Source organism: Fundulus heteroclitus, chromosome 9, assembly GCF_011125445.2.
Source record: "Fundulus heteroclitus isolate FHET01 chromosome 9, MU-UCD_Fhet_4.1, whole genome shotgun sequence".
Taxonomy (NCBI): Eukaryota; Metazoa; Chordata; class Actinopteri; order Cyprinodontiformes; family Fundulidae; genus Fundulus; species Fundulus heteroclitus.
This window is the reverse complement of record NC_046369.1, coordinates 34,597,474-34,620,227: the sequence shown is the minus strand read 5'-3', so window position 1 is coordinate 34,620,227 and position 22,754 is coordinate 34,597,474. Positions and strand designations below refer to the sequence as shown.

At 44.5% G+C, this 22,754-nt stretch overlaps 1 protein-coding gene across 2 annotated transcripts in view; it reads left to right on the top strand.

Moving 5' to 3' along the window:
• The window catches only part of rab6ba (RAB6B, member RAS oncogene family a), an 87,408-nt gene that overhangs the window by 41,384 nt on the left and 23,270 nt on the right, over positions 1-22,754 (top strand). For both annotated transcript variants that reach the window (XM_012861234.3, XM_012861235.3), the window contains exon 2: positions 3,072-3,130. In XM_012861234.3, the coding sequence (XP_012716688.1) occupies positions 3,072-3,130 (59 nt within the window). The remainder of the gene's footprint in view (positions 1-3,071; positions 3,131-22,754) is intronic.

Sequence of the window (22,754 nt, the reverse complement as noted above, 5' to 3'; positions counted from 1 at the left end):
TTATCTCTCTACATAATTCATATTCTCCAATCAGGGCACACCATCAAGCAACCAGCCTTCCCCTCCCCTCTCCTTCTCCCCCCGGCTGATAGCAGCCAGCGCTAGCATGTCTGACTGCGCCACCACAGCAGAGGATGGCTACTAAAAAGAGGAGCTGTTATGTCCGAGGGCGCTCAAAAACGGATGGAAATTTCCACTTACGCTTGAAGGATGAGGGAATCAGAGTGGCTGAAGCTCATTTATGGGGCAGTACCACACAATTATAAACCCCGATTTGAACCACGGTGATGTTACTTTTAGGTTGGAAGCCGTTGACTGCCGATATCCAATGTACAACCTAAAACTAGCTTCACCGCGGTCTAAAAAGAGACTGTTATGTTCATATGTTCAGCACCTTTTACTGAAGACTGTTTCCTGAACTTTTTCAACCAAGCTGATTTTGAAAAACACTTCTGTACCAACACTGGAGGTGGCGAGCACAACGCTGCCAACGCTTAATTATTATTAAGTTTATGTCATTTCTAAATGCTGTCTCATCTGATAAGTGTATGAGCACTGTCTGAAGCAGCAGTGGACCATGGACTTCGGTCCCTCTGTGTGGATGATGAATTGCAGCGCCTGGTTAAAAGCCTTTGGTCAGCTTAGCCTCCCCTGTCCAACATCCTGCCAACACAAATACTTCCACGAGCCATAAAACCATAATAATGGATTTGTGACGGAGTGTTGCGCTGAGAAGTGTGGATGGAAGGGGCAAGAGGTGTGGGGGCGCATTTGACCAGTTTCCCAAATATGGTTGTAACCAATCAGAGTGAAGTCAATTTGGTAGAGATACATCATATTACCATAGCCAACCTTTTTACTGAGGACGGAAATCTGTCCTGCCAAAACAGTCTTTGGAGAATTTACATTTGCAGCAGCATCAACTACATGAAATAGTTTATGCAGAGATGGCATGGTACTTTTAACAATTTATTGGGTCAACTGTATTAAATACTGACTGAATAAACAGAAATTGAGGTTTTCTCACACATTATTAAACTTGGACGTAAGTATAAAATATAACAAAACAGGAATCTATTCGGTTACTGAATAGAAAGAAGTAACTTGAATAGAATAAAATATGTGAAGCTCTAAAAATCCCCAAGAAATCCTTCACCATCAACCGTGCTTTTGACATCAAGTCATTCTCTATTATGTCAAAAAATGGTCGATAATGCCCTCCGCTTTTCTTTCATCAATGTAAAGTAATCCCACACCGGACTCTGTTTGGACCGCTTCACACTGGAGAGACAGCGGGCTGCAGCAGCTAGTAATGGCACTTCCAGTGGCACCTTCACTGGCATGCGCCTGCCACCAGCCATCTTAATCTCCTAAACCCAGAGGGTTTAAGGGGCAATTTCTGCCTGAAATTACATATCTGAAATAAATCAACTCCAAAGTTATAAAGTCTAAATGTAAAAGTTAGTATTTGTGTGACACAAAGGCATTAAGGAGCATTTTTCAGTGGAACCGCTTCTGCAAATGTCACCATGTCTGATTTATAGGTGACCCTCGCCTAAATTCTTTTCCTAAATAAACACTGCAAAACACCATGAAAAGCCCTTTGAAATTATAGAAGCCTCAGGCTTTATAGATCCACATCTTGACTATAATTGCAACAAATGTGGACTGAATCAGATAGGAAAGGTTTTAGTGGGCAGTGTGCCAGGCGGACCTGTGATTTTGGCACAGTTGTGCAGTTTTGGGCCAAAACTATGCCAAATGAGCTTTTCACCTCATAGAAGTGCAGTAGGACTCCTTCTGCATATGACCAGAATATAAAGTATTTGTTCATACGATTTCCCCCTGTTTTATCAAAATGTACCATTGTGCACAGCATAATATCAATAAAATGAAGAGAAAATGAGAAGTGTCCTTTTGTCTCAAACAACAATTTTATTGAAAAAAAGACTTACCAGATGCAAAGTAAAATTGCATCTGACACTGATTTATAATAAGTGTAGGAATACAATGCTAATTCTGTAAAGACAAAACCACAAAATAAGTTTTATAAAACAGCAGTGAATTCGAAATGTCTAAATAATATAACCGCTTCATAAAAGGCTTTTAGATCAACCAACATGCAGTACAGGTAAATGTTCCTTTGCTCTGCTGGAGAAGGGGGTAGTAACTAAACTTTCTGATTACAAGACAATAACTTATTTATTATTATTATTATCCTTTTTTTTTTTAAAAGGATTAAAAAAAGTGATAGTTTTTGATCTAACCTTAAAACTGGATAAGAAATGTTCATAGCCCGGCCCCTAGCGGCCCATATAGCTACCGGTATGGCCGGCCTTGAGTGATTAAGACTTCCACATACTTGTCCAGATAGAAGTCCTCGCATACTTGAGGCGGACTCCACGCAGGTTGATACGCGCAGAGCTCAGTTTTTACAACAGCAGCTCACAGCGTGGGCACAGTAGCCCTGATTATGTGGAAATCTTAACCATCTATTAATCCGTTCCTTTGCCTGCCCACCCTTTTATCCATCTGCCCCTCCTTCCAGCTGTCTACCATCCACCATCTATCCCCTTGTCGCTGCGTTCTGTCTATGCAAACATTAGAAATATTCATAGATGCATATTTAAAGCCTGACCACTGTAAAACGTCTACCATACAGTCCACGGGGAAGATGTGTTTTCCTAAAAGATGTGGAAATTTGCGTGTGGAAAGTAAGGAATTTTTCACTTTGTTCACCATCTGCTTTAAAATGGATCATCTCTGCTTTCTTGGGTCTCATCGCCATGCTTTTAACCAAAAAGCTTTTCAAGGTTGCCAGCTTTTTTGGGAATCTGAATTGTTTGCGGCACCAGATTGACTGCAATTACGTATGGACCAGATGCCACTCCTGACCTCCTCGGTCACTCCTTCACTCTAATGAGCTCCCTAGCCAGGCTTGACAGCCATGACAGAAAGTACAACGTTCAGTTTCCCTCTGAGCTTCTCTAGTTTCTGAATGCAACAAGACTCAGGTTCTTGTCCGTATCTTTTTAATGGAATCTATCTTTTTTTTTTTTCTTGTCTTGCAGTTGGAAAGACGTCTCTGATCACACGGTTCATGTATGACAGCTTCGACAACACGTATCAGGTAGGTGCTCCTGGGTTATTTAGTCTGTAATAATACAGCTTATCTGCTTTGATCAGTCACAAGGGCTGTAGGCCTTTCCTTTGCTATTGTTCCTGAATCAAACACATGAACTACTGTAGAAAAGACTTAACTAGAAATACCAATTTCTGTTTGCTTGCATAAAATGACACAGTGGGTTAAAGCAGCCACATTTTAATGAAAAGGCTTCAAAAGTATGTCCTTTGCCCAGGTGATTGGTGTTTTTAACCCTGTTAGGCAGAGCAGCTGAATCTCACTCGCTACCCTAAAAACAGAATATTGTTTCTGCAGCTGCAGCACTTCAAGAGATCCTAGTGAGCATCTGCAGGCCCACAGATACTTTAATAATGCCTGTGGCTTTATTGCGCTATAAGCAAAAAGTATCTACTTACAGTCATGAAACTGGAAGTATACACAAAAAACGGATAGTGTAGAATGTAAAATTCTATGTCTTTTAGCTCATTTACTTCCTGATAGGGTCCGTATAACATAAAGAGATTATCTTTGTAATTTGCAAAGGTGCCCTGTGGTATTTTTATATATGCAGTTGTATTCAAAATAACAGATGTCCCACATCATTAAGCGGATCAATCACTTATTATCTGGGAGGGGCGGTGGGGCAAAACACCCGAATAAGCATGTAGAGCCATGGCGTCATGTAAATAACCGTCATAACCTCTGAATACAAATTTAATTTCTTAAAGCAAGTCATTTGTTCAATTAACTGTTATTTGTGGAAGCACATTTGGACCTCGAAAATAACAACAAATTAAAATAATTCAATCCGACCCTCTAACCTCACACCTACCAGAATCAGCCATTTTCAATAATCGTGCACTCAGAACAAATTAGCGCACTCTTTAAATGGAAACATCATCTCCTAACATTTGAAGCAGTCATCAGCTTTGGATGTGGCCAGAGGGACATCCACTTCTAACTATGTCCTCTTTTGACTCGTTTAGCCTCTTTCTGCTGCAACCTGTTGATGACGCTCTGTGACGCTAAGCTCAGAGGGAACTTCCTGCTGAGAACATCCTGTTTATAGCTTTGCAAGCCAGATCAAGTGTGTGGTGTCATCTCTGTCTCATGATGTCAGAATGTGAGCTGCATGAGGAAGAGGGCTGCTGGGGGGGGGGGGTTGGCCTGGTGGTTAGAGTAGGACCATGGTGTCCTGGGACGGCTGCATGTTCCCTGGTTCAGATCCCACAGACTGCCGCTCTGGCTCCCTGAGCTCGACCCTTACCCCCACAAGTCTGCCCGGGCGCCGCACAGTGGCAGATCACTGCTCCCTAAGGGATGAGTTGCTTATAGAAGACACATTACATTAGAATGGAAGTTACAGTGACAAATAAAGTTATTATTATTAACAAATACATACTGTTGCTGAACCAGAGCAGATGGTGGATAAATCATGGGTGCTTGTGTTTTTTCTGGTTAATCACTAGAAAACCCGTTTTATACAGTAAGTACTGGAAAACTAAGCAGATTGACAAGCGTGATAAAACGTTTAGGGAAGGTTGTGCAGACCAATAAAACTATCTGAATAATTGATTAGGAAAAAGAACAATGAGAAAGGTAGGCTTTACAATCCAACAAGACAGGAAAGCTATTTGGCCTAATAGGCTGTGCAGTGGGTCACCATTATATAAGCATTCCTACAAGACGGAGAGGAGATTGCACACAATAGTGGGAACTTCATTTGCATTACGTTCTGGTTGTACTCCAACATAATTGTATTTTTTTTAATGGTATTGCAGATGAGATTTGAACATCTATATACTGCTCCATAAAAAAAATCATGTAATTCTTAAGAGAATTTGGTGAATAGTCCACGTTACAATAGACCCACATTCACTCACATTCATACAACAAAATGCAATTTAGGGTTAAGTGCCTTGCCCAGGAGCACATTGGCATGTGGCGGGAGGAAGATTAAAAATAATCCAATTAAATCCATCAATTGTTGGATTTAATTGGAGAAAACAAGAAGAGGTAAACTGCCACTTAAGGTCACCACAAGACTTCTGGTTTATTTAGATAACATAATACTTTAGGGTGGTTAAACAAATTCAGAAGGAAATATCCACGTTTTTTTTTATTTGTCACTATTTTGACCACTTTGGCAGCAAGGTCTGTATTTATAAGTCAAGCAGAAATGGCTGAACTGTTGACACATTGATGTTCAGACCTTTCTTTTAGCTGCAGATGCATCCTTTGCTGCAAATATTCAGGTGTACACTAAAGTCATGTTATGGTATTGCATTTGAAGCAATAAAATATTGATTTGAATTGTTTACTTGCACTTTCTTTACATATATTTCTGTTACTCATAGAGTAGGCTTAAAGTATGAATGAAAGAGCAGAATGTGCAAGTTTTTTTCTGATTACTTCATTAATCATCAGAATAATCAATAGTGTACGCGATTACTAAAATAATCATTAGCTGCAGCTCTGATTTTATTTAGGAAACAAACAACCTGCATTGTGAGTTAATCATGAGGTGTTCTGCATCCTAAGGCATTGGGCCTATAACCCAGCTGCTACAATTTGGGTATAACTGGGATCCCTTCTTTCAGTGCCTACAGGCTCTGGCTGCGCTCACGTCACCTCTCGTCAGAGGCCTGCACTTAGGAAGAAGCCAGTTCATAGGCACTTGGTTCTAACTGCACTTCCAAATGTTAAAGGCTATCCAGAGTCATGGCACTGGAGACAACAGCTTTGTCAGAGTGAGGCTGAGCCCAGACACGATGCCAACGTTGCACGCAGCTCTGGATGGCTCTGGAAGCGATCACTTCTGCCATCTGCTTGTCTGCGTAGCGGGTCCAGGAGAAGCAGGCAGAACAACACAGGACCGCGTGTGCGTCGCAGTAACGCTGAGCGTATTCTGGTACACCTACTTTAGATGCCTTTGCAATGAGAGATTCCTCCGTATAACAGACACCTGTTGGGTTTGTAATGAAAGAGCAAGGTCTACAACTATTGTAGAGAGAAGCTGACCTTTTATGGCGTAATCTGATCTGGGGTACCATAGTAGATAAAATGAACTTTACCTTTAAAGGGTGTAGGATGCCCCCCTAATGTAACGGTGAGAAAACGGCGTAATGTTCACTGCTTGGAGATGTCGACTTAAACTGCTAGCTCCAACAAGAACTAGTTAAAGTTCATCTACCTTTATTGCTTTCCATCTGTTTCTTTTTCTACGGTTGTGTTTTCTCACTGAATCTAGAAATGTATGCAGCAGAGCTCCTATTCAATTATTTCACATCAGCTTCATTATGGCTGAAAAATAATTAGGATTATATTTTAACTGTGGCCACTTCACAAGGTTGGTATTATTGTTTAATGAAATTCTAGTGCAGCTCAGAGGCATGTAGATTGAAGATCACATCTGTGTTAGCATTTTGGCCGTATGTGGTTCTATCACAGGTAGAGATGACAGAAGGTTTTTCCCACAACTCTGGCCGTCTCTGCCTGGCCTGCAGTTTGCTCCTTGGTCCTGCTAACGGCCTATAGCCGTCAGAATCACCAGGGCTTTGATCACTTGTTTTAGGTCCCTGGGGATCCTGCAGGCTGTTTATATGTTTGCACGTCTTTAGTATTGTTTATCTGTAGTTCTTGTTTCTGTCATTAGTTAGTTTTCCGCTCATTATATTTTAAGAAGTTTATTCTTCTTTGTTAGATCCTTATTTTCCTGCCGGCCTGTCCTCAGTTGAGTTAATTAGTTTATTCTATCATATCGGGTCATCCATCATGTACTCCTGCAGGTTCTGCTCTCCTCCTGTCTCTGTCGTCGCCCTCTCTCCCCGGCAGACTAATTAACTTTTCCACTTTCTACCTGCGCTACATGGCTCCACCTGCTGTCCCTGTTTCCTCCTCTTCTTAGTAAGCCAGTCTAGCCATACTCCGTGTCAGGTTCTCCGTTAAGCTACCCTGTTCTGCTCTCTCTGCAGTCATGCTCCTGCTTCCTGCCTGTCTCTCACTTCTTTTATTTGCTTTTTTTTTTAATAAACCTTCACTTACTCAACGTGCCACTCCCAGATGCTTGCCTGCACTTTGGTCCGGCTGAACAAAACCTGACAATAGCACGTTCTAATGGGTACCGGTGGTAATGGTAGTCAAAAATCCCTGTTTGGTTCTTTTTCATTAACCTTCAGTCAATCAGATGAATTAGATTTCTTTGTTTGATTTTTAACTTTGCTCTTTTTCTATCTCTAAAATTCACTAGATTTTTAGATTCTCTTCTGAAACTTAAACATTTGGAAAGTATTGAACTGACTAGAGGTTTGTTAGTGTTGTCATGTTTTTTTTTTTACCTATATAATGGCGTTAAAAAGGGTAGTTGGGCCTGGGGGCCGTTGATTTAAAGCATTATAGATGTAAAGAAAAGAGGCCATGATTAGGTGGAAATCGTAAAAGTATCTATAAAAGAAATCTTTGTGTGCGTTATTAATCTGTTTTCTAATAAATCATGTCAGCATAATTAGATAGAGAATTTACATTTATATGTAATCAACAAGTAACACTTCAAATAAAGTGTTTCTACTGTGGTAACCTTTTGGTGGAGCCAGGGTATTTTTCTGGAGCCTTTCTTTAACCCCCATTGTTTCCTGGAACCAGGGTAGAAATTTACCCCAGAAGACGGCCCTGGTTTTGCCGTAGTGCTTTTGAACTACGCTCAAAGATGTGAGTGGAACTCTCTGGAGTTGGGCAGACCAGTAATAATAGAAGATTTAAGTATTTAACTGATTTTTAACACATTTTTAGGCAGAAAGGAACAATGCACACCCTTCAAATATTACAAACCTGAACATCCTCTAACTGTGGGGAGATTTTGCTTCTGTTTCAGTGTACCAGCAAAGTTAAACAATCAGAAGCTGTGGATCTGATGCACTGCATTATAATCATAACACAAGCTGTCTTTCCTCTGCTCCAGAAGCGAGTTATCTGGAAATCAGCAAAAATATCTTTAAGGTTTGTTACAGTCACTGCTTTCCTTCCACTTTGAGTCTCTTTACATATATTAGAAAGTATAATTGCTGTAACAGTGTTGTGTTTGGTAGTTTCATCACTAAAAGTCACAACATTTAATAGTATGACTAAAGCTGTGGTGCTGACAGAGTATGTGAGATGTTTGCAAAGGGGAAATATTCCCCCTATAAAACTCCAATTTAACAGATTAACAGGTTAAAGATAAAACTTCCAGTAAAGACAGTCAAAAAGCAAAGGGGAAAAAAAACAAGCTGGACATTTCTGGAACAAAATCATTTGAACAAATCATGTTTTCCTCGAACCTGATCAATTGAATGCCATCAGTGTGCAGCGAGAACGGAAAAGCTCATTATCCAAAGCATAACAACCTCATTTATTAGACGTGGACATGCATTGCTGGCAGCAAATTGGGGTCACTGGTGATTATTGATGATGTGACGCTGATAGAAGCGGCAGAGCTGCGCTCAGATGCAGACCTGATTGGACAGTGAGCTGAAGTGGCTCTACCACAATAAGGCCACCCAACCCTTTACAGTTGGAGGGAAACGTAATGTTCGTAAAGACTGGTTTTATCAGGATCTAATCCAACACTTGAGCAATGGTGACTTTACACACGAGGATGTCTGTCCGCAAAGATGTTATGTCCAAATATAGGATTCCAGTCACTCCCTAACGAAACTCAACTCCTAACGCCTCTGTGGGTCTAAAATGATATTCCCAGTTTAGGTAGTACTGTCTAACGCCTCCATGGGTCCGTTTCCCCTCTGGTGACTTTCCCCCTCCGTACTGCTGACTGTTGGACACTTAGTCGCTGTTTGGAACGATGCCGCTCCACTTGTGTTGCTCCCATCTTTGCCTTCTGGTGCTGTTATAGAAGTGCTTCCTGTTCGTTGCTGGTTTGCATGCGTACCAATTGATTAAACGACCAAATTTGTTTCTGTTTTGTTTGATATAGTCCAGATTTTAGGACACTCACTTATGGATCTTTTTCTCCATCAAACCTAATGTAAACAGAAGCTTGTTTTTAAATGGAAATGACCCTCCCCATGAAACACGTAACTGCTGAACAGGATCTAGTTATAGAAGTCAGATTTTGCTGAGTCATTCCAATCACTCTAGAAATCCTGTAATACTTTAAATTCTTGATGTCTCTGTGTTGTGATACTGTAGTAGGCTGTTTTATTTTACCAACAGAGCTCGTTTTTCCACAGAATAAATGTGCAAACAGCCTGCTCTGTCTTTTCAACCTGCAGTGATCATATAAGGCTGACTGACTGATGGCACACAGCAACGTGTGGGGGAGGGGGGATTTTAAATTACCAACGTTAGATACGTCCTCAGAGGTCCTGGGACTAGGGCGGCACAATAGATTGCAAACTTAGTGTTCTAATAAAACAATACAAAAGGTCAATGTCACAGAGAACATGCAATAAATATTACTTCATTAAATAACTGTGGAAGTAATATAGTTGGTGATTATCGTTGTTTACTAGATGTTTTAGTAAAGTCACCAAAAGACAATAAAGGTGTTTCATTGTCAAGCAGCAGATGTTGACTTTTTCCATAAGACCATGTTGTTGAAATGGAAACGATGAACAGATTTATTTATTTCCCAGTTGCTGGAAAATTACTATTTGCCAATCTATGTTTACAAGAACACTATTTACACTATTTGCTTAAATATTTGTTTGCTTATGATAAACCATTCACCAACATTACCACATGTTTGTCTAACATCCTGTCACACTACCCTGGATAGTTTCTGATGTGCCCTTAAAAGGTTTGAATCACACAAATCGGTGGTTTTGATGCAGTCACTTTCCCCTTAGGTCTCATTTAGAGTACAGTATTATTCAGCATCGTCCACACCCCCAAAGCTAGATTAATACAGTAATGAATGACTATCATGTCTGCATCATTCTCAGGAGTAGCACGCTCTTGGGTATTAACGTATTCGGGCCTGTCAGGATGCAGCTTATTGGCTGCATGCTGAGCCTCTCTCCCTCTCTCTTGTTCCTGCGCAGCCTGATCAGTTTCACCTGGCAGGCTGCAATTAACCCACAACTGCTTCCACCTGTTCCCACCGCTTTATCAGACTCACCTCTTTCTGTTCCCGTCGCCGGTCCATAGCGTTCACTCCGGCTCAGTCCCTGCCAGTTTTTCTTGTCAGCTCCGTTTGTACCCGTCAGCCTGAAGACTCCTTTCACCTGGTCTTGTTTCAGTCAGCCCAAAGACTTTCCGTCAGTTTTGTTTTCTCCAGTATTCAGCTCAGACGTTCAGACCTCCACCGTTCGGCTCAGACGTTCAGACCTCCACCGCTCGGCTCAGACGTTCAGACCTCTACCGCTCGGCTCGGACGTTCAGCCCTCCACTGCACGGCTCGGACGTCCTGTGCTCCACTACTCGGCTCTGAGGTTCTGCTCGCCACTGCGCGGCTCCGACGTTCTGCTCGCCTCTGCTCGGCTCTGATGCTCTGCTCGCCACTGCTCGGCTCTGATGCTCTGCTCGCCTCTGCTCGGCTCTGATGTTCTGCTCGCCACTGCTCGGCTCCGACGTTCTGCTCGCCTCTGCTCGGCTCTGATGCTCTGCTCGCCACTGCTCGGCTCTGATGCTCTGCTCGCCTCTGCTCGGCTCTGATGTTCTGCTCGCCACTGCTCGGCTCCGACGTTCTGCTCGCCTCTGCTCGGCTCTGATGCTCTGCTCGCCACTGCTCGGCTCTGATGCTCTGCTCGCCACTGCTCGGCTCTGACGTTCTGCTTGCCACTGCTCGGCTCTGATGCTCTGCTCGGCTCTGATGCTCTGTGCTCCACGGCTCTGCTCAGAGGTCCTGCTCTCCAGTGTTCGGCTCCAGAGTTCCTCCCGGTCAGTCTCTCCACACTCCTCCTGCCAGCCAGCTTCTACACCCTTCACCTCCGTCCGTTGTAAGACTCTGGTCTCATCATCCATCTTCCACACTATTCAATAAAGACTCACTCATAAGAACTGACTCTGTGTGTGCGTGCTGTGTCCGGGTTCATCCCAGAAAAATATATCATAACATTATGGACCGGCCAAGGGATGAACCCGAGCACGCACAGAGCCTGGTGTAGAAGCTGGTAGGATCTGCCTCGCCTCCGGTTCGTCTCGCCTGGGTCGCAAAGTTGCGACGCCACGCTTCTGGATTCATCTTGCCTGGGTCGCTGTGTTGCGACGCCACGTTTTCTGTCTCGTCTCGCCTGGGTCGCAGAGTTGCGACGCCCCGCCTCTGACTTTGTTTTCCTGGTCCGCCTTCCCCGCTGCTCAGCACTAAGGACGGCGCTCCTCGTCGTCGCTGTCCAGCGCTAACTTTTGCTGCTGCCCAGCAGATTCAGACTTTGCTGCCCAGCGCCTTCTGGTTTTTGTTTAGAGTTATTTTTTGGTGTTGTGTTCTAGATCTGCTTTAGTTTCTAGTCTTTTTGTATATTTTTTATTGTTTTAGAAGATTTATTTCCGCCTTCTGTTCTTTGTTTTGGCTCAACTTTAGTTTTTGCTTTACTTAGGATTTTTTGAGATTTATGTTGCTTTTGAGTATTGTGTTTTATTTTGTTGGTTTTGTCCGGGTTTTTGTGTCCCAGGTTTACTCTAGTCGTTCGGGTTTTTTTTTAGTAGTCTAGTTTTTGGTTTTCTTAGTCAGCTAGTTCGGGTTTTGTTCTCCATCTTCTTGTTTTAGCCATAGCCCTGATTTAGTGTTCTAGGTTCGCCTTAAGTCTTCTGAGTTTGTTTTTGAGTTCCAGTTTTTATTTTAGACTTCTTGCTTGCTTCTGTACAGATTTCTAGCTCTAGTTATCTAGTTTTTCATTAGTTAGTCGTACTTGCCCTCATCTCCCTGTTCTGTTTCGTTTCATAGTTTTGCCTTAGCTTTTGGTTCCTTTCCTAGTCTACCAGTCTTGTTTTGATTTTTCAGTTTGAGACCCTGTAGTTTCGTCAGCCCTGTAGTTTCGTTAGCTCTGTAGTCCCTGTCTAGCCCCTGTAGTTTCAGTCTAGCCCCTGTAAATCCAGTCTAGCCTCTGTAGTTTCTGTCCTAGCCCTGTAGTTCTAGTCTTGTTCTGTATTTGTTTTTTCTTTATTTTTAGTTTTGTTTTGTCTTTATTTTTCCCCCTTTAGTATTTAGGTGTCAGGGTTCCTGCGCCATCTGGGTTCCTGCGCTGTATGGGTTCCTGCGTTGGATAGAGTCCAGCGCTCTTAAAGGTCCCTGCGTTCTCTAGGTCCCTGCGCTTTCTAGGTCCCTACACCCTTCTCCTGTTTTCGTTGTATGTTTTGCCCTGTTTAGGTTAGTTTAGTTCCCTTTCGTAGTTGTTTTGTTCTGTCTTGCTCTAGTGTCTCTGTGTTGTTCCCCTGTTTAGGCGCATGCAGGTCGCTGTCAGAGCCCTCCGGCGCACCCATGTCGCCGGCTGAGTCCTCTGGTGCGCCAGCCTGTCGCTACCCAGTGCACGCAGGTCGCCGCCAGAGCCCTCCGGTGCTTATGTCGCTGTCTGTGCCCTCTGGCGCGCTTGGCCTGTTGCTGCCTAGCTCACCCTCTAGTTCCCTGGTGTTTAGGTCTTGTTTTTCCTGGCGTTTAGATTTAGTGTTCCCCGGCGTGTTAGGACGCCCTCTGATTCTCGGTTCCCCAGCGTGTTAGGACGCCCTCTGATTCTCGGTTTCCCGGCGTGTTAGGACGCCCTCTGATTCGTGGTTCCCCGGCGTGTTAGGACGCCCTCTTTTCTCGGTTCCTCGGCGTGTTAGTACGCCCTCCGTTCTTGTTCCCTGGTGTTTTAGATATTCCTGTTTCCCTTGTGCCCCGGCGTTCCCTTTGCGCCCCGGCATTCTTCTTCCTGGCGCCCCGGCGTTCTCCCCACGCCCCGGCGTTCTCTTCCCCAAGCCCCGGTGTTTCCCTCACGCCCCGGCGGGTTTTCCCCTGGCGTTTCTGTACACCAGTCGTGTTCCAGCAGGGGTTGTTGAGCCTTGGTGTTTTCGTACGCCTGTTCTTCCCTCTGGCGTTGTCGTACGCTTGTTCTTCCCTCTGGCGTTGTCGTACGCTTGTTCTTCACTCTGGCGTTGTCGTACGCTTATTCTTCCCTCTGGCGTTGTCATACGCCTGTTCTTCCCTCTGGCGTTGTCGTACGCCTGTTCTTCCCTCTGGCGTTGTCGTACGCTTGTTCTTCCCTCTGGCGTTGTCGTACGCTTATTCTTCCCTCTGGCGTTGTCGTACGCCTGTTCTTCCCTCTGGCGTTGTCGTACGCCTGTTCTTCCCTCTGGCGTTGTCGTACGCCTGTTCTTCCCTCTGGCGTTGTCGTACGCCTGTTCTTCCCTCTGGCGTTGTCGTACGCCTGTTCTTCCCTCTGGCGTTGTCGTACGCTTGTTCTTCCCTCTGGCGTTGTCGTACGCTTATCCTTCCCTTTGGCGTTAAGTACGCCTGTTCCTTCCCTTTGGCGTTAAGTACGCCCGTTCCTTCCCTTTGGCGTTAAGTACGCCCGTTCCTTCCCCTTGGCGTTAAGTACGCCCGTTCCTTCCCTTTAGCGTTAAGTACGCCCGTTCCTTCCCTTTGGCGTTAAGTACGCCCGTTCCTTCCCTTAGGCGTTAAGTACGCCCGTTCCTTCCCTTAGGCGTTAAGTACGCCCGTTCCTTCCCCTTGGCGTTAAGTACGCCCGTTCCTTCCCCTTGGCGTTAAGTACGCCCGTTCCTTCCCCTTGGCGTTAAGTACGCCCGTTCCTTCCCTTTGGCGTTAAGTACGCCCGTTCCTTCCCTTTGGCGTTAAGTACGCCCGTTCCTTCCCTTTGGCGTTAAGTACGCCCGTTCCTTCCCTTTGGCGTTAAGTACGCCCGTTCCTTCCCTTTGGCGTTAAGTACGCCCGTTCCTTCCCTTTGGCGTTAAGTACGCCCGTTCCTTCCCTTTGGCGTTAAGTACGCCCGTTCCTTCCCTTTGGCGTTAAGTACGCCCGTACCTTCCCTTTGGCGTTAAGTACGCCCGTTCCTTCCCTTTGGCGTTAAGTACGCTTGTTCCTTCCCTTTGGCGTTAAGTACGCTTGTTCCTTCCCTTTGGCGTTAAGTACGCCCGTTCCTTCCCTTTGGCGTTAAGTATGCCCGTTCCTTCCCTTTGGCGTTAAGTACGCCCGTTCCTTCCCTTTGGCGTTAAGTACGCCCGTTCCTTCCCTTTGGCGTTAAGTACGCCCGTTCCTTCCCTTTGGCGTTAAGTACGCCCGTTCCTTCCCTTTGGCGTTAAGTACGCCCGTTCCTTCCCTTTGGCGTTAAGTACGCCCGTTCCTTCCCTTTGGCGTTAAGTACGCCCGTTCTTTCCCCTTGGCGTTTTGTACGCCCGTTCTTTTCCTTTGGCGTTAAGTACGTCCGTTCTTCCCTCTTGGCGTTTTCGTACGCCTATATTTTCCCCTTGACGCTGTCATGCGTCCGTTTCGCCTCGGCGTTTCCCTCACGCCCCGGCGATCTCGCCCCTTGGGCCCCAGCGCTCCTCTCACGCTTCGGCGTTGTTTCTCCTTGGCGTTTCCACACGCCCGTTCCTTGCCCTTGGCGTTTCCATACGCCCGTTCCTTCCCCTTGGCGTTTCCATACGCCCGTTCCTTCCCTTTTGGCGTTTCCATACGCCCGATCTTTCCCTTTTTGGCGTTTCCATACGCCCGATCCTTCCCTTTTGGCGTTGTGTACGCCCGTTCTTTCCCTTTTGGCGCTATGTTGCGCCCGTTCCTTCCCTTTGGCGCTGTGTTGCGCCCGTTCCTTCCCTTTGGCGCTGTGTTGCGCCCGTTCCTTCCCTTTGGCGCTGTGTTGCGCCCGTTCCTTCCCTTTGGCGCTGTGTTGCGCTCGCTCTTTCCCCAGCGCTGTCAAGCACTCGCTTTTTCCCCCGGCGCAGTCAAGCGTTCGTGCCTTTCCCTGATGTGCCGCCCCCTGATTATGCTTTGGCACATCAGTGTTCTCTTGCTCCTTGGTTCCCTGTGTTCTCTGGCCCCTTTGGTTCCCCGTATTCTCTGGCCCCTTTTGTGTTTGCAGGCTCTTTGGTCCCTCAGTGTTTGGTTTCGACTCTTGCCCGCCTTCCTGGGCCCCCTCCACCCGCCCGGCGTGGGGATTCTGGGCCGTCCGGTGTCCGGCCTTGGGGGGGGGTACTGTCAGGATGCAGCTTATTGGCTGCATGCTGAGCCTCTCTCCCTCTCTCTTGTTCCTGCGCAGCCTGATCAGTTTCACCTGGCAGGCTGCAATTAACCCACAACTGCTTCCACCTGTTCCCACCGCTTTATCAGACTCACCTCTTTCTGTTCCCGTCGCCGGTCCATAGCGTTCACTCCCGCTCAGTCCCTGCCAGTTTTTCTTGTCAGCTCCGTTTGTACCCGTCAGCCTGAAGACTCCTTTCACCTGGTCTTGTTTCAGTCAGCCCAAAGACTTTCCGTCAGTTTTGTTTTCTCCAGTATTCAGCTCAGACGTTCAGACCTCCACCGTTCGGCTCAGACGTTCAGACCTCCACCGCTCGGCTCAGACGTTCAGACCTCTACCGCTCGGCTCGGACGTTCAGCCCTCCACTGCACGGCTCGGACGTCCTGTGCTCCACTACTCGGCTCTGAGGTTCTGCTCGCCACTGCGCGGCTCCGACGTTCTGCTCGCCTCTGCTCGGCTCTGATGCTCTGCTCGCCACTGCTCGGCTCTGATGCTCTGCTCGCCTCTGCTCGGCTCTGATGTTCTGCTCGCCACTGCTCGGCTCCGACGTTCTGCTCGCCTCTGCTCGGCTCTGATGCTCTGCTCGCCACTGCTCGGCTCTGATGCTCTGCTCGCCACTGCTCGGCTCTGACGTTCTGCTTGCCACTGCTCGGCTCTGATGCTCTGCTCGGCTCTGATGCTCTGTGCTCCACGGCTCTGCTCAGAGGTCCTGCTCTCCAGTGTTCGGCTCCAGAGTTCCTCCCGGTCAGTCTCTCCACACTCCTCCTGCCAGCCAGCTTCTACACCCTTCACCTCCGTCCGTTGTAAGACTCTGGTCTCATCATCCATCTTCCACACTATTCAATAAAGACTCACTCATAAGAACTGACTCTGTGTGTGCGTGCTGTGTCCGGGTTCATCCCAGAAAAATATATCATAACAGGGCCAATGTGGGTTGTCTGCAGTGGATCCTGCCCCAAGGCTACAGCTGTAAGTGGTGCTGGATAAAATCCAGCCTGGATATCTATTAGCCATCCAAGCCAACACTTAATGTAATCATCATAAGAAGTATGTGGAGACGTGGTTTCCCAGGCAAATGGCGTTCTGCAGAGGTCGTGAAGTAATGAGACCTGAAGGGACAGAGGTCAGGCAGCCTGCTGAGCAGACTGGCGCTGGACAGAAAGCATCTGCTTATTGAACGCAGCGCTCAGATTGTGTTGAATGTCAGCCACACAGCCAGGGAGCAATGTGGTGACTGGGTTGCATTTCCTTTTTGTTGTTGTTTTAATAAAGAGTGCATTTGAATAAAAAAGACTCTCACCAGTACAGAAACAGCCATGTTGTTCACATCATACTCAGAATAGGTGAGTTTGTGCTTTTGAGGCTTCATAACCTCCATTCTGTTGGCGTAGATCAAAACTAAAACTCAATTCCTTCTCAATTCTACGTTTAAATTTTCTCAACCCCCCTTCTTTTGAAGTGACAGGTAGGGCTGTGAATGACTCTGCTGTCGTTTTCTGGCTCAACTCCTGAGACCTTTACGCTTAATTAAAATGCAGCAGGCATCGGATCAGTGAGAGTGTTTGTGCTGTTGCTCAGAGGGGGGGGGGGGGGGGGTATATTAGCCCAATGAGGGTTGAAAATTGATTTGAATACAGCCCACAGGAGACACCTGTCCTGATGTGTAGATTTATGCAGTCATGGTTTCCAGCTTTATACACTAGTCTGTCAGTTGCTGTGTTGATTTCATGTTCATCATGTTTGGACAGCTGAGCAGATGCAGCCGAGTCCTTTGGAAGAGGAGCAATGGTGTATTTAGTGACCGACGGCCATCAGAGAGATGAGACTGAGCGTGGCGGCAGCTCCGGGCAGCAGGAGGATGTCAGTGAGGCGAGCCACATTTGCTCCTTCTAAAGCAGCAGTCTCCTATCGAGCAGCCATCCAGCCGAGAGATACGGAGACAGGCGTCCTTGCTGCCTGGCAGCACATGTTAAAGGGCTCACAGCTCCCTGGAGGCTCAGCGCTTTTGTCAGTTGTGTTGGAGCTGTCAGTCAAGCCTGGCCACCAGGCTGTGATTTCATCTGTCGCTTCTCCCCGTATAATCAACCGCGCTTTGTTGCAAAGGTTTTTAAAAATTTCCAAGACATTTTGTACTCAGACTGTAACGGGTTATTTCAGTGCGTTATTCTGTTGATGGCTTGTTCAGGGTAAGCTTGAGAATAGATCAACCTAACTTTTGAACTCCAGTTCAATTGTTAGGTTAAACTTAAAGAAACACGCTATAAAATCTAACTTTGGATGTTATCACATGCTCTTATTTTTTAAAATCTTAATATTGAATATACTAAATAATAAGCACGCCATGGGCTATTATAAGATTCACAGAGTGTATTAAGTTTTGGTTAGACTGCCACAGTTTCGTGGTGTTACCACCTAAATTAAAAGCAGAAATGTACAACGTGAGGTAACACTTGTTTAGAACAGAAAAGCAATAATTAAAGAAATTTGACATTTTTATTACAGTTGGAATAATATGTAATATACTAGCTATGTTTCCACCCAATGTGAATTTTGAGTAAACTTTATTTTGTTTTTTAGCAAACTTTTAAAATCTAGCAAATAAGAAAAACAAAGAAAATGCTAATTAGTCATGTGTAGTCGAGGCTACACAAAGCGCCAACGTTACATACGACTGTAATAAAGTAGCCTGGCCAGACAGACTGACTTACGCGATGTGTGAATAAACAGGAAGCAGAGGTCGCCAGCTAGCATGGACCACACATCTGAGAAAAATGGAGATGTTTTCAGGAATGTGTCGCTATCAGTCAAGCTGTCATTGTTCTGTCAACTAGTGTTGGTGATGTTACTTTCTGAAGATGTAGAGAAAGAAATGCATTTCTATGCACATTATGAGAATATCGGAAAACGTGATAGTGGAATCAGCCGATCAGTCATAAGGTAAATATTCACTACGTCAGAACTTGTTCAGCTAATCCTGGAGTGGTGGATTTCTTGTCTGTAAACCTCTGGAACATAATTCAGTGGACATGAAGGAAACAGAGGAGACCAAGAGATGCAGGGTAGGTATGGTGTAAAAGAGAGGAACAGAGAAAGACGTGGTTACGAATTTTACTAAGAACATAGAGACTGCTGTGATCAACATACAGTTTATGATGAGGGAAGGACATGGGGTCACATAAAACATTGAAGGAATGTTTTGTGATTTTGAAACAGACATTTTAAAATCCTTGGTATGCCTAATTAAAAGCAGACTTTCTTTGTCTTTCAATCACAACACCATGACAATTGTCAGTGTTGAATCATTTTATATTTTCTGCTGCAGTGAGGAAGAATCTCTGTTCTCCTTGACATGAGAAATGTAATTCAAACGGATCTGTTCTTATTCAGTGCTGTTAATTTATTCCGGACTTTTATCCTGAACCGCCTGCTGTCTCTGAAAGGAGACATGCTCATGGACAGATTTCCTCTCCTGAACAGTGCTGGCAACAAACCACAGATGAAGCCCGTTCTGTGTTTTTAATAAGCTGATAAAGCCAGCGCTGTAAGCAGATGCCTCTGGGCTCTGTGCGACTCAGGGTCGCTCGCTCGGCTTAACAGCGCTGCTGCTAGATGCAGGACCTTGAAAGTCCTGCTGGGAACAGAGCTGTTAGAGTTTCTTTTTCTGCTTAAATCAAAGCAAAAGTTGTTTAGCTCAACTAAGTCAAGTAGAGTTTCTGTATGGTAATAAAGTTAATGTTTGCTTGTAGTTTTTAACATCAATGTTGGATGTTCCTTTAGTTTCCAAGCCATGATTGACTTTGTTTCACATGACTGGAAATATTTCCTACTGTCATGTTTGTCTTTCTCGTAAGCGTGGGGCTGTGTTGTGCTACTGAGCTCCATTCAGCTAGAGAAAACTCATTATTTTGTTTGACTTACTTCCTTTGGCACCTCAAGAAAAGTACTTTAAAGCAAAGGAACGATGAGAGAAAGTATTTCAGCCATTTGAAACTGGAGCATTCTTAAATCTGGACATCCCTGTACTGTTGATGGCTCAGGCCTAATGTAGAGGCACGCAGGAGCTCTGTGAGTGGGCATGCGTTCAGGTGCCACAGCTCCCGTTCAGACTGTTCCACTTAAAATCTCTGTTAGTTACGACCTTATATAGGAAGAGAGTTGATAATGAAAACCAAACCACACAGAGCCTGCATTCTTTCGAACAAGCTAGATTTAAATCAAGTTTGATTGTAGGGCATTTTGTGGAAAAGGCGTATCTGAGTACCTGGTTTTCTGTTTGTCAGGTTGGGTTCTGGACCGCCCCCTCTCCTGGGACATCTCAGGTCTCCACTAAGTCTGGACAGAAAAATATAGAGATGTTACTTTTGGTTCATATCACCCAGCCCTACTCACAACCACTGCTGAGCATTTTTCTTATGGATAAACCTTACATACACAAGTGCACTCTCACACCTACAGGTGCTTGGATTGAGGTGCACTTCTATACAGAAAACCCCTATAATTAGCTTTATACATTTCATATTAAATAATACTGTATATTCTTCAGTGATGGCATCAAGGTGTTAGTTGTTTGTACCTATAATAATTGTTCTGGGTGTTTTGCTGTTCTTTTTATATCTCTCTTTGCACCTGTGGAAGCAGACTCCGATGGTGTTATCTTGTTCTCTCCCTTTCCTCTCTATTTTTGTCAAGTTTTCCCACTTTATTTATCCCAGAATAAAATCTAATAAAGCTTTATCCATATATAAATCAAGCAGAGCACTATGGTGAAAGCAGTAATGCTCCAATTGTGAAAATAAAATCTGTTGGGCTCTTTTTGGCATTAAGACAGTAATTGTTAATGCTACACTGCCAGACAGGACATGTAAAAACAAAAAGGGAAAAGGCGTATCTTTGTGGAAAACATTTAATGTCCACATGTAAAACAGCACACAGGGACCTCATTTGTATTTAGCTGAATGGCCGATTTGAAGTTCTTTTGACATCTATTTAAATCACTTACCAGAGTCAAAAGCCATAGACTTCTTTGTATTTTACAGCATTTTGAATCATCATGTTACTGAAAAGTGCTTTATTAAATAAACCTGCCTTCTTTCTGGACATCTAAGGCACAGACTGTGATGCACCGGACCCTAAAACTCAGTTTAGTCATGTACACATGCAGACACAAAAATAGCGTTTTGTCAAATTTCCACTTTGGCTAGACTTTTCAGAAGTGATCGTTTTTAGTAAAACAGAGTTTTCATGCAGATAAAAGGTCAAAATGCATAAAAATGAATTTGTTCATCCAGCTATCCAGTGGGCTAGGCCTAAGGTTTAAACAAAGGAAACCACCTGAGCCATTGAGGAGGGAATAAATGTGGGGTTCTCCTAAATGATTCCTCTACAGAAATTGCATTTTTTTTTTATTACATTTAAAAAAAATTGTAAATTTGAAATGGACTTTTCTTAACCTTTTATTTATTTTAGTTATTACTTACATTTTTCAGTGTTTAAAATGTGTATTTAATATGAGTATAGTCCAGCGTCACTTGACCTTGATGTTGCTAAGGATTTCCCTGTGGTCTGTGTTATTATGAAGTCCTAAAGCAGTAAATAAACGGATAAATGTCACATTTCACTTCTAATGATTCTGATATTTAGGATTTTTTTTATTGTGGTGGGGGGAATGGTTATTGAAGCCACTCCTGACTAGTAAAGACAACTTGAGCCTTAGTTGGCAGCAGAATGGGTTGGGCAAGCATGACCAGTCTCCTAACATTATGTGCTTGTTAAAAATTAAACACATGCATTAATAATTTCACATTATCTCATTGCTTCATGTATAGCAGTCTGTGGGATTTTATGTTTTAAGTGGAAGCACTTCGGATCCTGTTATTCTCCTAAAACAAGAACCTAATTGCTTTGCAGATTTTCAAACTGGTAAAACAATAATAAATATTGTTAATTAACACACAGTTAAAACTCCTCAAAAGACATGTTCTTTTGGTTTTCTATAATATTCTACGATAATGAAGAGGTGATTTATTCTGTAATTATCAACAGTATTTGCATTTGTTATGCTTTTTATGCTGTAATTTAGATTTAATTTATTATTCTTATTTTAGATTTGCATCGTATTGTATTTTCCCATTTTTTTTTCCTTGCATTTTTATGGCGTGTAGTTTGATGCTAGCGGTGCTTGACGTGCCTGGGTCTGAGGGAAGAGTGTAAATGGCATCCTTTCTCCTTGCCAGACCCTGAACTAGTCCAGTGTGGTTGCTGGCATCGCCAAGGAAACAAGTGCGTGATCGAGCTGCTGATGCTCAGGTCTATCAAAGTGGGCAGTGGGCACCCTGCTCAGCTGGCCAACAGAGAGGAACACAGCATATACATCTGTTTACCGGCCCTTTTCATTGATACGTACAAATATAGCACACAACTTTAATAGGCGATCTCCCTTTTAGGAACGTCAGTGGAAGCATTGAAGGAAAACCACGTCTTTAGCTTTATGTGCTCCAGAATTACTGGAGCTGTGGGCCATCTGTAACACAGACTGCGGTTGGATTGTGCTGCAGGTATGCCGGGTCACGCAGACTTTAACCAAGCAGATGGAGCCGGCTGCACAGGTCTGGGTCAGCCTTGTCGCCACGCCTGTACTCCAGGGGCCCAAACCTCTCGGACTGCTACATGAAAAGCACACAGATCACATCTGCCTCCAGCAGCTGTCTCCATTTTCATACATTTGGGCATGCTGTCTAACAGAGTATCAGACAGACTGTTGTGAGGTTTTGGGCTGCGAAGCATGAGCAGAATGCTGCTGTTCTGCTGCTGTTTTGCTTCCGATCCAGTTTACATTCAAAAGAAGTGATCTGCATCAAAAAGGGATGTCGGTACATGTCCACATTTTTCTAAGCGAACAGCTCTGGCAAAGTGCAGTGAAAGAAAACTGTTTAGCATTGATTTCTCGGTTTGGGTTCCTCAGAGCTGGAGCAGCTGATGAGATCATAACAGGCAGCAAAGCAAAAAAAAAAAAAAGCTGTGGGCTGGGAAGCGGAAAGTAAACATGCCTTCAAGATGAACACTGCCATCTGCCTTGTGACACAATAAAAGGAATGATGCGATTGCTATGCATAAGTAGATAATTAAGGAGATAATTGATTGTGAGCAACTCAACTAAATGTAAAAATCAGATAGAATCCACAAGCGTTATTTATTTAAGCAGTCTTTGCAGAATGATGCTAATGTGGGCAACAGTGGCTTGTTGCCAACCTCATAAAACGTCATGGAGCCCTGGCTTATACTGCGAAGTTGGTCAAGAATCAACAATCTTAGTCATTATGTAACCATAGGGGAATGTTTGAGGGACACGGGCTCAGAATCCACACAGATTCACACATAAAACACAGACACAACAATAAATAACGTTCAAATGGTTGAACATTACGGCTCGAGTCAAAAGAAACAGGTAGCAGTGACTTTACAGGATG